The 16,373-nt window shown below is 40.7% G+C and overlaps 1 protein-coding gene across 13 annotated transcripts in view; it reads right to left on the reverse strand.

Moving 5' to 3' along the window:
- The window catches only part of WNK2 (WNK lysine deficient protein kinase 2), a 266,333-nt gene that overhangs the window by 101,499 nt on the left and 148,461 nt on the right, over positions 1-16,373 (reverse strand). For all 13 annotated transcript variants that reach the window (XM_056524329.1, XM_056524323.1, XM_056524326.1 and 10 more), the window contains one exon: positions 2,311-2,399. In XM_056524329.1, the coding sequence (XP_056380304.1) occupies positions 2,311-2,399 (89 nt within the window). The remainder of the gene's footprint in view (positions 1-2,310; positions 2,400-16,373) is intronic.

Genomic DNA, 16,373 nt, shown 5'->3' on the forward strand with positions numbered 1-16,373 from the left:
GCTACATTTACACTGCCGGTTATCTCAGGCAGTGTGAAGCCCGTTATTTTCTGATTTTAGGATCGAGAATAGCTGGAGAAAAAAAAAATAGTGCTTGCACAGTCTTTTTCTCCGGCAATTCTCTTCGAAAATAACGGTGCCGACGGACCCCATTGACTATAATGGGGTCCATCGGGACCAGTTATTGGCCATTATGACCAGTCAAAATTACGGCCGTCAAACTGCAAAAAAAAAAAAAAGGAATTTGACGGGGCATACCGGCAGTGTGAAAGGGGCCTAACAGTGACTTGAAGAAAATGCTACTCCAAAATGTGACACCAGACAACAGTTTTGCTTATTCTTCTTCTTCTTAGATAAAGAAGATGTGGGCTGGACTTACCTGGGCGCTTGCCATGCAAAGAAATGTCCCCATGGCACTTAAGGCTTTTTGTTAATTGGCAAATGAGGCTTCTCTCTCACTAATGGAGAAGACTACTGAAATAGAATATATATACTGGGAATCCCTATCTGATGAGAAGCCATATCTAGCCATGGGCTACTTTACACCCCTTAGCTCTACAAACATTTAAACACTTTTCTTTCAAATGTCTGTCTTTGTTCTTATTATTCTACAAAACACTGATTTTGAGCTGGGCATAGAAGTTCCCTTAGGAGAGGCGAAAGAAAGCCTGGAGACAGAGCCATTAGGCTGCTTTTCAGACAGATTTCACTATAAACACCGTACCGAATGTCAAAATAAGGCATCTGAACGGCACATCCGCAGCAATTTTACATGATTTGGAGTAGATTTGCCACTACGAGAATGTGGTCGATTTTTCTCTGCAGAATATTTCTGCACACTCTATGCAGAATTTATGCAAAGCAAACACTACCCGAATATTGAAAGGGACTGGACCGTTCAGGGCAGGACCCCCTCTCTATGGAGGAGCCCACAGAAGCCGCATGGCATGTATGTATGTGTAATTAATATTATATTTATTCATATATATATATATATATATATATATATATATATATATATATATATACACATATACACATATATATATACATATATACACACATATACACATACACACACACATATATATATACACCGTATTTTTTGCCGTATAAGACGCACTTTTTCTTCCCCAAAACTGGGGGGGAAAAGTTGGTGCGTCTTATACGGCGAATACACACCTATCGCGGCGGTTTCTGCGGCCATCAACGGCCGGGACCCACGGCTAATACAGGAAATCACCGATCGCAGTGATACCCTGTATTAACCCTTCAGACACGGCAATCAAAGATGACTGCCACGCCTGAAGCGAAAGTGACACTAACCCGGATGCTCAGTCGGGCTGTTCGGGACCGCCGCGGTGAAATCGTGGCGGTCCCGAACAGCTTACAGGACCTTACCTGCCTCCTCGGTGTCTGCTCCGCATCGGGATCCCCTGCTTGGCCGGCACCCTCCTTTGACGTCATCACGTCGCCGCGCACGCCGTCCCGTCATCCAATAGGAGCGGCGTGCGTAGCGACGTGATGACGGCGACAGAGAGCGTGGGTCCCGGGGAAGAAGACGTCCGGAGAGTCGGGGACACCCCGGGAACAGGCGACAGCGATGGAGCGACATCCAGGGCAGCGGTGACGGGTCCGGAGCGGCGGGGACACATGCGTACTACCTCCTATCCAGTGGTCTTCAACCTGTGGACCTCCAGATGTTGCAAAACTACAACTCCCAGCATGCCCGGACAGCCAACGGCTGTCCGGACATGCTGGGAGTTGTAGTTTTGCAACATCTGGAGGTCCGCAGGTTGAAGACCACTGCTGGGTTCAGAATATTTATTTTTTTAGATTTTGCCTCTATAAATTGGGTGCGTCTTATACGCTGGTGCGTCCTATAGGGTGAAAAATACGGTATATGTGGAGTCTGGCTATTCGTGCATTGCAGTGTTTTATATGTCATAATAGCATAGTGTCCGTACAGGAACAGCTTTACTTAGGTTTTTAAAATAGGAAACAATTTCCAAGGCTCAGCATTTTCTTTTCTTGAGAGGTTATTTGTTTTAGATAGAAAAAAGCACCGTAACCAACAGTACTCTATTTACCAGGGCTGTCCACTGTTTAGCTGACTCTCAGAAAACAAATTGTCGGGACCGGAGCTGTGTAAATGCGGTGACTGGTCGATAGGAGAATCTCTCTATTGAGATCCTGGGGCTATGCTCCGCCAGGCCTGCATTTCATGGGCAAATATCCTGACAGCAAACGTGAATTACAATTATCAGACTGACATTTACATTACACACAATGCAAATACAATGCCCGCACCTCTCCTCCTTCTTCTTGCAGATGCACTCCCCGATTATCTCTTTGATTTCAGGGTCTGGCACTTTCTCAAAGCTTGCTGGTTTTACTCCCTGGAAAGGAAAAAAAAGACAGAAGCTTAAATTTCCATTCACTCAATGGAGGAGATTCTCAAAAACTACTGTAATTTATTTTCTAGCGATATCATTCACACTTTTTTTCTCCTCACGCTTTCAAAATGTCTTTTGTGCTGCTTTGAAAATATGAAAACATGTGAAAATTCATTTTCTTTGAATTTTATTTTGTTGCAGCCATATTGGATTTTTTTTTTTACGACGCAATTTTGGTGCCAAACTCTGAAATTTTGTTTTTTTTGCGCCAAACTTTACATAACTTTACCAGAAAATTCTGGCGGAAACATCTCATGAAATATTCCATGGTTACTAGTGCCCAGACAACCGATAACTGTATAAATAAAACATTTCTGAGCTTAAATGTGAGTGCAGGTGCAGTGACCAAGAATAAAAATAATAATAATAAATATATTTATTTATTCTTTAATAACATTTTTCAATAATTTTTTTTTTAATAATTAAAGAACACATTTTCCCCAAACAACTAAGAAAAAATAAAAACAAAAACAATAACACTACAACCATTTCTGTGATTTCTACACAAAATTTTTTGATGTAAACTGGACTCTCACCCCCTTTGAAAATATCATGTAAAGCAGGCAGACATACATGCTAACGTAGATAAAAGACTAGGGCCTTATTGAATACTGTGCTTATACATTAAAGGAAATTTACCACCTATAATTTTTTCATGATTAGAACCAGATTCTGAAACATGTTCTTTTTTCCTTAATCTTTTTCTAGTTTCTAATTGTAATTTTTTATTTATTTTTTTGTGCAATATTATGGGGGCTGTCATCTTGCTTGCTCTGTTTTTACAAGCATTAAAGGGGTACTCCGCCCCTGGCATCTTATCCCCTATCCAAAGGATAGGGGATAAGATGTTAGATCGCCACGGTCCCGCTGCTGGGGACCCCGGGGATCGCCGCTGCGGCGCCCCGCTATCATTACTGCGCAGAGCGAGTTCGCTCTGTGCGTAATGACGGGCGATACAGGGGCCGGGGCAGCGTGACATCATGGCTCCGCCCCTCATGACATCACTGCCCGTCCCCTTAATGCAAGTAACGCCCGCCACGCCCCCTTCCATAGACTTGTATTGACGAGGGCGGGCCGTGACGTCACGAGGGGCGGAGCAGTGACGTAACGATGCTCCGGCCCCTGTATTGCCCATCATTACGTGCAGAGCGATCTCGCTCTGCGCAGTAATGATAGCGGGGTGCTGCAGCAGCGATTCCCAGGGTCCCCAGCAGCGGGACCCTGGCGATCTGACATCTTATCCCCTATCCTTTGGATAGGGGATAAGATGTCTAGGGGCGGAGTACCCCTTTAAGTGATTTGCTTTACAGCAGGACTCATGGACCATAGACACAAACTCTTATTCACAGGAGTTTTCCGGTGGAAAACAATTTTGTTTTAAATCTATTGGTGCCAGAAAGTTAAACAGATTTGAAAATTAATTCTATTTAAACATCTTAATCCTTCCAGTACTTATCTGCTGCTGTATGCTTCACATGAAGTTCTTTTCTTTTTACATTTCTTTTGTCTGACCACAGTGCTCTCTGCTGACACCTCTGTTCATGTCAGGAACTGTCCAGGGGAGGATAGGTTTGCTATGGGGATTTGCTCCTGATCTGGACAGTTCCTGAAATGGACAGAGGTGTCAGCACAGAGCACTGGTCAGACAGAAAAGAACAAAAAGTTGATTAAAAAAAAAAAAAAATAAATTGTTTCCCACAGGAGCACCCCTTAAGGACTGAGCATTTTTCCACTTTCGTTTTTTCCTCCTTACCTTTTAAAAATCAACCCTTTCAATTTTGCACTTAAAAATCCATATGATGGCTTCTTTTTTTTGCGTCACCAATTCTACTCTATTCTATTTTGTTTACCCAAAAATCTACGGCGAAACAAAAAAAAAAATCATTGTGCTACAAAATTGAAGAAAACACCATTTTGTAACTTTTGGGGGCTTTCGTTTCTACACAGTTCATTTTTCGGTAAAAATGACATTTTCTTTATTCTGTAGGTCCATATGATTAAAATGATACCCTACTTCTATAGGTTTGATTTTGTCATACTTCGGGAAAAAATCGTAACTACATGCAGAAAAATTAGTGTAAAATATCCTCTTCTGACCCCTATAACTTATTTATTTTTCTGTGTATGGGGCCGTATTAGGGCTTACCAGGGATGGTTTAAAATGTCCCTTTAGACAAAGTTGACAGTGGCGATCTAAAGGATTAATAGCCAGTCGTGGCAATCGCCATTTGTCGGCTATTAACTCCGGCCCCCAGCTACAGGAATCAGCTGGGGTCAGCCGGTATGACAGAGGCTCGAGTCGGGAGCCCGCATCATACACCACTTGCTGTCTCAGGACAAGCCGGCTCGTATTTAGACGGCAACCGGTTAAGATGCTACTGAGCATTATCTGTAAATTTTTAAGAGGTCATTCTACAGGAAGAGGGAGGATGGGTGCTGATCTCTGCTGTGAGTGGTGGTCAATCCAGTGTTATCTATACAATTGTGTCTTCTTTCACTGCAATCCTTGCCTGCTCTTAGAAGAAAGGCATTACTGGGAGATGATCTGCAAGTCTCAGATTTAGAGTAGAGGATTATAAAATATAGATTGTAAACCCCCCCCCCCCCCCCCCCCTGCAAAAAAAAAAAAAAAAAAAAAATTATATTATACATATATTACATGAAAATATTAATATTTTTACAGATCAATTACAACCAAATGTGTGCTTGAATAGTTACCATTGAAGGATCAGAGCACTGGGGTCCTGGGTTTAAATCCAACCAAGGACATCTGCATAAAGTTTCTATGTTCTCCCCTTGTTTCCTCTGGGTTCTCCAGTTTCCTCACACACCAAAACATACCGATCATTTTTAAACTAGATTGTGAGCCTTACTGGGGACAGTGACTGACTTGTTAAAGGGGTATTCCAGGATATTTTTTTTATTTGACTATGCTACAGGGGCTGTAAAGTTAGTTGTAGGCACCCTGATTGAAAACCACAGGTCTTTTGAATGGATGCAGCTCATTTAAGTTTCAATGGGTGGGGTGGCTGATGTCTGGAAGGGAGGAAAATAGAATTATGGGATTTGTAGGCAAAGAAGAAAGCTCAAACAGGAAATACCAGTTCACAAAAATCTAGCCACAGTATAATGGTAATCTCACAACATAGCAATTTATCCCCAAGACAAGTGCAGATCCTTCCTAAGCAGTTAGTGGCCAGAAACCTAAGAAGAATCAGCCATCAGCATTTGTAGGATCTATTTTCTATTTATAGAAAGTGAAAAGATTTATGACAAAGAAAAAAAGAGAATGATACGGGCATTAAATGGCGTTATGATCTTTACGTAAGTGAAATATAGTACACTGGTTTCCCTACAGATCCCAGTACATATTACATTTTCCAGGAAGCTGCTACAAGATTACACATTTTTCCCAATGGGAGAAATGTGTTATTGATGTACGTTCACTAGAACGTGAATGAAGTTATAACACTATGCCAGAATAGGAGAGATCACTGATAGGTTTGCTAGAATCAAAGCCAATATAAAGAAGAAGAAGAAGTGTCCTGAATGTGTTCCCCAATTCTGGTTTGCTTGAGACCAGAAAGTTCCAAGACAAAAATAGAAAAGACAAAAAGGTTCTCAAAAATATTTGTTCAAACATATGCAGATTTTAGTAGAAGAGACGAGCCACAGAGCTGTCTGATTAGTGTTTACCCCTCCTCTCTCCATTCAGAGCACAAACATTGAAAGATCGCAAGAGATGGCTGTGGTCACACATGTACAGATATGTTAAAAGGGCTACTCCACCCCTAGACTTCTTAAGCTGTCTGATCACGGGGGTCTCACCGCTGGGGACCCCCGCAATCTCCCTGCTACACTGGCATTCGTAGAGCGTCGGGTGCAGCGCCGGAGGCTCGTGAAGTCACCGGCGTGCCCTGCTCGTGATGTCACACCCCCTCAATGCAAGTCTATGCCATTACACCCCCTCCCATAGACTTGCATTGAAGGGGCATGGCCGTGACGTCACGGGTCTCCGCCCCGCATCGACAGTCATTCGGCATGGAGTAAAGTTTGCTCCGTGCACCGGATCTCTGTGGTGCCGCAGCAGAGATCTCGGGGGGTCCCTTTGGATAGGCGCAGAGTACCCCTTTAAATGAGCACAGTAAAAAAAAAAAAAAAAAAAAAAAAACTTTCATATGTCTAACACGTACCCAAAGTGTATTTTTTTTTTTATTGGTCAGGGTCTGAACACTCAGACCCAGACTGATCAAAACTTTTCATATGTCTCTACGACATATTATTGGAACAAAAGAAGAAGTAGTGAGTGCTTAGTTCATTCTCTTCCGACTAGGAGACAGACTTGGTCACATGACACAAAGTCTATTGGACCATCTCGCTCATATTGACACAAGGTCCTGAATGATCAGTAAAACAAGCATTGTCTAACAAGCCAAAAGTTGTTGTTTTTTTATAACATTTATTTAGTGTTTGGTTACATTCATTTATTCAATTTCATCAAGCTCTTGGGTTAGGCATACCCACCTATGTTGAGTTTTGGTCGTATAAAGTCTGGCTTTTTTTTTCAGGGTAAGTAGGGTATACCATAGTGTATAGCTTCATGTACAGTTCCCTTCCTTGTCATTTTATCATATACTTTATTGTTTGGAGACTAGCAATAAGCATTGGTGAAAAGTAGCCCTGTTGCGATTCATATTGTAAGAGAACACAAGTTTTGCATTGATTTCGCCAAAATTGTGTAAAAAAATGTAACCATATGAACACAGTCTAAAGGGAACAGTCAACAAGCTTGTCACCACACAGATGTCTAACAACTTTGTTTTACAGGAACAAAGCCGTCACCTGTAATGTATCTACTATTAAAGGGGTTATATTGGATTAGAAAAACAAGAGATTTCTTCCCTGAACACCTGTTTATATGCCATGTGCAGCTCAAATCCATTGCAGTGAATGGTGCTGAGGTACGATACCGCACACAGGCTGAACTGGGAATGGGTGCTGGGAAAAACTATATAAAATAATCCTCTATATAACTCCAAAGTATAGAAATGATGGAAATAATAAAGCCTGTATACCAATTAATGTTGTGTCCCCTCAAAATAACTCAACACAGTCATTAAAGGGGTACTCCACTGGAAAACATTGTTTATTAATTGGTGCCAGAAATGTCTTCTCTTCAAAAAGAGCATACCGGAAGGCTTAAGATTTTTAAATTCCCTTTCTGTCTGACCACAGTGCTCTCTGCTAACACCTCTGTCCATTTTAGGAGCTGTCCAGAGTAGAAGCAAATCCCCATAGCAAACCAATCCTGCTCAGGATAGTTCCTGACATGAACAGAGGTGTCAGCAGAGAGCCCTGTGGTCAGATAGAAAGAAAAAAAAAAAGCTTCCTCTGTAGTTTACAGCAGCTGATAAGTGCTGGAAGGATTATTAAATAGAAGTAATTTATAAATCTGTTTAACTTTCTGGCACCAGCTGATCTATAAAGGGGTACTCCGCTGGAAATTGTTTTTTCTTAAAAAGGGAACCAATCATCAGATTTTACCCTATATAACGCTTGGCAAAGCTCCTCTCACCTAGTTGATTAATGCTCTGCTCTTTCTTTTCAGTGAGCAGAGCGATGACATGGCCCATCAATCAAGTGGAGGGGGTGTCACTGCCGGCCGAACAAGGGGACTAGGCGAGAGGAGCTCCCTGCCCAGGGGACTAGCGGGGAGCAGTTTATAAGTTCATATCCTCACCATACCCGCAAGCAGGAACGTCTCTGGATAAGGATTTTACCCTATATAAAACGCCTTGCCAAGCGTTTTATAGGGTAAAATCTGATGATTGGTTCCCTTTAATGCCTAAACCTTGGCAACAATAGTGACTAAACCCCTAAGTAGAAATGTATAAATATGGCCCAAAGTGTCAATATTTTATGTGGTCACCATTATTTTCCAGCCCTTTAAGCCTCTTTGACAGTCACCAGAGCTTCACAGGTTGCCACTGGAGTCCTCTTCCACTCCTCCATGACGACATTACAGAGTTGGTGGAAGTTTAGAGATCTTGTGCTCCCCCACCTTCAGTTTGAGGATGCCACACAGATGATCAATAAGATTTAGGTCTGGAGACCTGCTTGGTCAGTCAATAACCTTTACCCTCAGCTCTTTGGAAAGGCAGTGGTGGTCTTGGAGGTGTGTTTGGGGTTACGCTGAAATATTTCCCTGTGGCCCAGTTTCCGAAGAGAGGGAATCATGCTTTGCTTCAGTATGTCACAGTACATATTGGAATTCATGGTTCCCTCAATGAACTGTAGCTCCCCAGTACCATCTGCACTCATGTTGGCACAGACCATGAGACTTACATCACTATGCTTGACTGTAGGCAAGACACACTTGTCTTTGTACTCCTCACCTTATCTTGGTCTCATTGAACCACATGACATGGTTCCAGTAATCCAGGTCCCTAGTCTGTTTGTCTTCTGCAAACTGTTTAAAAGGATTTCTTGTGCATAATCTTTACAAGAGGCGTTCTACTAGGATAACAGCCATGTAGAGCAATTTGATGTAGTGTGTGGCGTATAGTCTGTGAACTCACAGGCTGAACCCTACCCCTTTAACCTCTGCAGCATTACTGGCAGCACTCCTATACCTACTTCCCAAAGACACCCTCTTTATATGTCACTGAGAACAAACACTCCTCTCCTTTGGTCAACCATGACTAGGCCTGTTCTGAGTGGAATCTGTCCTGTGACACCGCTGTATGGTCTTGCCTACCATGGTGCAGCTTTTTATTTTATTTTATTTTTTTACATCAGAGTATTTTTCTTTTTACCATGGAGGTGTTATGTTGAACTTCCAGTGACCAGTATTAGAGTGTGTGAGAATGATAATGCCAAATTTAAGACACCTACTCCCCCCATTCACAACTGAGACATTGTAACCCTAACAAGTCACGTAAAAATGTCTAATTGGGCCCAAATTGGACATTTCTACTTAGGGTGTTGCCAAAATTTAGACATTAACCACTTAAGAACGAAGGGCATATTTATACACCCTTGTATCTACTTCACGTTATAATAGGGAAGAAGGACAAGTAGAAAATATGCCTTGCGATGGCGCTGCCAGTCAATGATCAATTTCACATCTCAGTTGTTGGAGTTTAAAAAGTATCAATACTTGACACATAAAAAAAATGAAGCCTTCTGTCACCCTCTCCCCTTACTAAACATTTCAGACACGCCATCACATCTCTCGCCACTTATCTGGGGTGTGGTGGATGTTGTGGAGGCTGGAAGAGACGACAACCTTGAGGTCTCCTGCCCTCTCTATTTATCCTGCTCCCTCTTACTGCTTGCTTGCCTTTTGATCCTCCTTTCTCCCTGCTTCCCCTTTTCCTTCTTTGTTTTTTCTTTCTCCTCCCCCCCCCTCTCTTCCCCCCATCCCACTCCTTTTAATCTGTTCTGTTAATTAACACCATATCCCTTTTGTTCTTTGTTGTACGATGGCTTATCTTGGAGTTCTCCAATGGCTAGCTGCAAGTTTTTCACAAATTGTATTATGTCATAGCTACTTGCCATTCATATGTTCTCATTCCAGAGTCTAATGTCCACAAGAAGACTGCCCAGTCTCCTTGTGATGTCTGCTATTGTTCCTTGTCCATAATTCACTGGAGACTACCTGCGTATTGTTATGCCATCCTATCGCACAGTTCCCGTTTCATTTGTGTACTGTATTGAAACTTTAATAAACCTTTTATTTTGGGGGGAAAAAAAAAAAAAACCTAAAGGGGTGATGGTACAAAACTAGTTTCGGGAGCAACTTCTCCCTTTTTCGATTGCATGTGGTGCTATCTGGTGTAGCAGTGCACTCGTGGAAATTAAATAAAGTTGTATCTGGTGCCAAAATGTAGGGTCAAAGGTCACAAATGTTAATTCACTAGTATGAACAGCAGAGGTTAAAATAGCACTTTTAGCGAATAATTTTGTCAAACCTATGATAAGTCAAAGTACAGTGTAAAACACAGGGTATTAAAAGCAACACAAGTATTCTAAACAGAAATTGTATGTATATATACTTCGTCTTGCTCCGGTATATTGGAGAGAGGCTTGGGCGTTCCGTAATGAGGATGAGGCTTGGATGGCACGTCGTATGTTTTGAATTGCCCGCCAGTTCATCCATCCAAAAGGAGCAACCAATAGGAGTTGAATAGTAGTGGCGTCATGTATTTGAATGATTGGGAAGTTTTTTTTTTTAAGTAATCACGTGGTTTCTCGACGAACAATCAGGTCTGTCAGAACAAATATTGGCTGTACGTCTTTTTCGATCGAATGGTGGTTAAAATCGGGCTGTGAGTTTAAAAAATGTATGCCGTTTTGTCCTGGCCAATTAAATTTGCCAGCTTCGTCCGTAAAACGCCGTAGATGTTTTTAAATTCACAGCGCGATTTTAACCACCATCCGATAGAACAAATGCTGATTGGCTGTACGTCTTTTTTGGCCAGACCCGATTGGTCGCCGAGAAACCACGTGATTACATAAAGAAAACTTCCCCAATCATTCGAATACATGACGTCACTACTATTCCACTCCTATTGGTCGCTCTTTTGGATGGATGAACTGGCGGGCGATTCAAAACATACGACCTGCCATCCAAGCCTCCTCCTCATTACAAAACACCCAAGCCTTGCTCCAATATATCGGAGCAAGACGAAGTATATATATATATATATATATATATATATATATATATATATATATATATATATACACACACACATATACACACACACATAATTTCTGTCTAGAATACTTGTGTTGCTATTAATACCCTGTGTTTTACACTGTACTTTGACTTATATGTTTGACTAAATTATTCGCTAAAAGTGCTCTTTTAACCACTGCTGTACTTACTAGTGAATTAAAGGGGTACTACTATTTTTTTTTTAAATCAACTGGTGCCAGAAAGTTAAACAGATTTGGAAATTACTTCTATTTAAAAATCTTAATCCTTCCAGTACTTTTTAGGCGCTATATACTACAGAGGAAATGCATATCTTTTTAGATTTCTCTGATGTCATGACCACAGTGCTCTCTGCTGACATCTCTGTCAATTTTAAGAACTGTCCAGAACAGGAGAAAATCCTCATCGCAAACATATGCTGCTCCTGACAGTACCTAAAATAGACAGCAGAGGTCAGCATAGAGCACTGTGGTCATGACATCAGAGAAATCTAAAAAGATAAGCATTTCCTCTGTAGTATATAGCCCCTAAAATGTACTGGAAGAATTAAGATTTTTAAATAGAAGTAATTTACAAATCTGTTTCACTTTCTGGCACCAGTTACATAGTTACATAGTTAGTATGGTTGAAAAAAGACATACGTCCATCAAGTCCAACCAGGGAATTGAAGTGAAGGGTGTAAGGGGATAAGGGAAAGGGATGTAGTTTTATAATTCTGCATAAGCATTAATATTATTTTGTTCCAGGAATGTATCTAACCCTGTTTTAAAGCTGTTAATTGTTCCTGCTGTGACCAGTTCCTGAGGTAGACCGTTCCATAAATTCACAGTCCTCACGGTAAAGAAGGCGTGTCGCCCCTTTAGACTAAACCTTTTCTTCTCCAGACAGAGGGAGTGCCCCCTCGTCCTTTGGGGGGGATTTAACCTGGAACAGTTTTTCTCCATATTTTTTGTATGGGCCATTTATATACTTATATACGTTTATCATACCCCCCCCCTTAAACGTCTCTTCTCAAGACTAAACAATTGTAACTCCTTTAATCGCTCCTCATAGCTAAGATGTTCCATGCCCCCATATTAGTTTAGTCTCTGCACCCTTTCCAGCTCCAGTGTTCCTTTTATGTACAGACGACCAAAACTGAACAGCATATTCCAGGTGAGGCCGTACCAATGCTTTATAAAGAGGGAGTATTATGTCCCTGTCCCTTGAGTCCATGCCTCTTTTTATACATGACAGTTGATAAAAAAAAAATAAAAAAATAAAAAGTTTTCCATGGTAGTGACCCTTTAACATTTGTGACCTTTGACCATACATTATGGCACCAGATACAACTGTATTTAATTTCCACAAGTGTGCTGCTACACCAGACAGCTCCACATGCAATTGAAAAAGGGAAAAGTTGCTCCCGAAACGTGTCTTGCACCCCGTCACCCCTTTTAGGTTTAATTTTAATTTTTTGTGTGTGTCAAATAAATATTGATACTTTTAAACTCCAGCAATTGAGTTGTGAAATCGATCATTGACTGGCAGCACCATCGCAAGGTATTCTTTTACTTTTATCTACTTCACACATTGACGACCCCCCTTGAGGAGACCAGTACTGAACCTGCAGGCTGCAGCCCATGATCAGAGATCTGTACCCCAACCGCAGGGGCGATATGTACGAATCCACGCTTCACAAAAATGTGAGCACCTTACCACCCCAGGGAATTGTGGGGTTCTTTGCCACACGGAATTACACGGGGCGCCATCCTCCTTTTATTTCTACTATAGTGTGGGCTCAGGAGCTGATCGCGTTGATGTCGGCATTAACCCCTTAGACGCTGCAAGCAAAGTTGATCGTTGCAACTAAAATGTAAAACAAAACATCCCAGCAGCTCAGTGAAGCTGATCGGGACCACCGCAGTGAAAATACGGTGTCCAGATCAGCTGAGGGGATGGCAAGAGGGCCCTTACCTGCCTCCTCGCTGTCTGATCGGTGGCTCGATGCTCCCGGAAGCCTCTACAGCTAGAGTACAGTTAACACTGATTAATGCTATGCTAGGGCATAGCATTGAACATTGTATGCAGTCTGAAGATATAATAAATTAAAAAAATAAATAAGATAAATGTGATTTAACCGCTCCCCCCCCCCCTTTCCATAAAAAAAAAAAAAAACATACATATGTAGTATCGCCGAGCACATAAATGCCTGAACTTGAAAAATATGTCAATTAAACCGGAGAAATTTGGTGGTGCAAAAAACAAGCCCTCATATGGGTCTATAGGTGGAAAAGTGAAAGTTATGATTTTTTTTGAAGGTTTAGGTGGAAAAAACAAACGTGCAAAAATGAAAAAAAAATAAAAAATAAAAAAACGTCCTGAAGGGGCGTGTGTTGAGTTAATTTGACGGTTCACAACTTAAACACTGAGGTAATTACAATCTGCTACAATGTAAAGTAGCGAGTGTGCAGCTGGTATAATAGTGTTTGTTACATGAAAAGATCTAATATATTACAAATGCGAGGGGTGGACTTACTTATGGGGGTTATATATATATATATATATATATATACACATACACACACACACACACACACACTTTATATACACACATATATACATAAATACATACATATATATATTAAGTAATTTATAATAGTTAATCATTTTATATACAATTTTTTAACATTAAATTCATTAAATCATTGTTTAAAAATGATACATACAATTCTATATTATTATCATAAATAAACAATACAAAGAAAAAAAATGCAGAGCATAGTACAAAGGGTGCAAACTGTGGTATTAAAGAAGCCTAAAGAGAAAGGGAGCAGCACAGGTAACAAACCATTTGCAATGTGTTTCGCACTGAATACTTTGCCCAGAGGTGGTTGGCTATTGAAAATGCACAGTAAATAAAACACATGATACACACCTAAGGCAAAATGTATATACAAAGTTACTTAACTTTAATTGTATTTCATTCTATATATAAACTAGTGCATGGAGATGGATATTACCCTGTAAGGCACATGGGAGCTATCCATCAGCTGTCAAATAATACATTAAACTTCTACACAAGACAGCATAGTGTATTTTATGTTCAACATGTAGGACATATTCTCAATATAATGTTTCCACATGACTTTCTGCTCGTTCATTTACAGGATTCCTGTTAAGCTCCGATAAGTACAGATAACAATGACGTTTTATACAAAACTATCATCAGCCAATACTACTGGATGGGATTGAAGTCTGCCAAAGACCAATGTATTCCAGAACAGAAGAGAGCTGAAGCCGATATATAGTAAGTGTTACGTGCTGAATATCAGAACCAAAAACTGTTGCAATAAATATCAATACATCTATTTCTACAACAAAAGGTAAAGACAAGTCTGGTGAGCAGATACCTATATGTAACTACCACTTGGATACAAAGAACAGAGTGAAATACTGCCGATACATGTGAAGGGGGACTAAATATTCAGGGTAAGGCTTGTCACATCTGACATATTACTAATTATGACTGCAGTCATGCTTAGTCTATGTTCCAGTGACACTTCTAGCAGAGCTCATGACAGACATTGATAAGCATATTAAAAGATCACCTGCTTATCCTCTGTGATACAGGGAATAGTGAGGACTGTCCTGAATGTGTGACTAGATCAGTGCCTGATTTGTAAATAGTTGGGTCCATCCCATCTACACCTCCGGTTGCGGATGTATCCTATTGTTCTTTCAATATCTCTCCCCCCCCCCCTTACACCTCTATCCCCCCTCTGCTTCCTTCTAATCCCATATACTCTCCTCCTTACCTCTTACCCCCTCTCTATTTTCCTTATTACCCCACACCCAACACTAGGTGAGCATATGACCCCAAGGTCTCCATGCATCTGTGCTATATGCCAATTTTCTGTTCAAGAGTTGGGTTTGTACGGCGGCCTGCGCGCCACTCAGCCTTACTTACTGCTACATGCATTGTTTGACAAGATACATTTTTGGAAAAAAGCAGGTAGTGATTTATTTTCTTTGAAAAAAAAAGGTATAGAGCCTAAGGTATAGAGTAAAGCCTAAGCACTGTATAAACACAACGTTAAGTTACTAATAAACTTTGGGGTTCAATAGCCTATGGTTTAAAGGAGTTATCCACCATAAGGTGATTTTAGTACGTACCTGGCAGAGAGTAATGGACATGCTTAGGAAGGATCTGCGCTTGTCCTGGGGATAAATGGCTATGTTGTGAGATTACCATAATACTGTGGCTAGCTTTTTGTGAACTGGTATTTGCTGTTTGAGTTTTCTTTTTTTTTTTTTTTTTTTTTTTTTTTTTTTTTTTTTTTTTTTTACTACAAATCCCATAATTCCATTTTACTAGCTCTCACACATCAGCCCAACCATTGAAACATAAATGAGCTGCATCCATTCAAAAGACCTGTGGATTTCAATCAAGGTGCCTACAGCTGTTGCATTAGTTGCAGAATGATCTTTCTCCCACCAAGTGATCACTCCACCCATTGAAGCAGACAGGCTCCCTGTGATCAGCTGACTAGTGAGTCAGGTCTGGGCCACATTGCAACCTGGGAGAAATCTGAGACAAGTCCTTTTGTATGCTGTTAAAAATAAATATTGGAGTGAAAATTACAGAAGAATTGTGAGAAAACATCACACTTATTAACTAAACTAACTTTACAGCCCTTGTAGCACAGTCAAATAAAAAATCCTGAAATACCCCTTTAATACTTTTCTTGTTGGTATAAAGTCCTATATTGACCCATTTATTGAAGCAAATTGTTCTTTAAAAACATATGTATAAAATAATTTTACTACTCTTTCTGTCCCCACTGAGTCCATCCTGTATACAGTATAGATTATGTACCTGCTACATTGCTGTTTATATCAGACAATCTAGCACAAGTGGCTGATGCTATACCAAATATTTTCTTAAAGTAAACAGTAAAATGCAATTTTGAGCAAAAATGCCCACATACTATACAAGTGGGCGATTAAACACAAAGTGCAATAAATAAATCATGTCATTTCAGCTCTATCCAGAATTCCCTTTTGACTCCAGTGACAATTGCCAGTGACTCAATGGAAAGTCCCGTACATCAGCAGCGGAAACTCTTCATGCTTCAACAACCTGCAAATTGACCTTGATCAGCTCGCAGCTCTGAGACACCAGCGCAACTGATCATTTCCAGATTGATCTCTAT

Source organism: Hyla sarda, chromosome 6 (genome assembly GCF_029499605.1).
Source record: "Hyla sarda isolate aHylSar1 chromosome 6, aHylSar1.hap1, whole genome shotgun sequence".
Lineage (NCBI taxonomy): Eukaryota > Metazoa > Chordata > Amphibia > Anura > Hylidae > Hyla > Hyla sarda.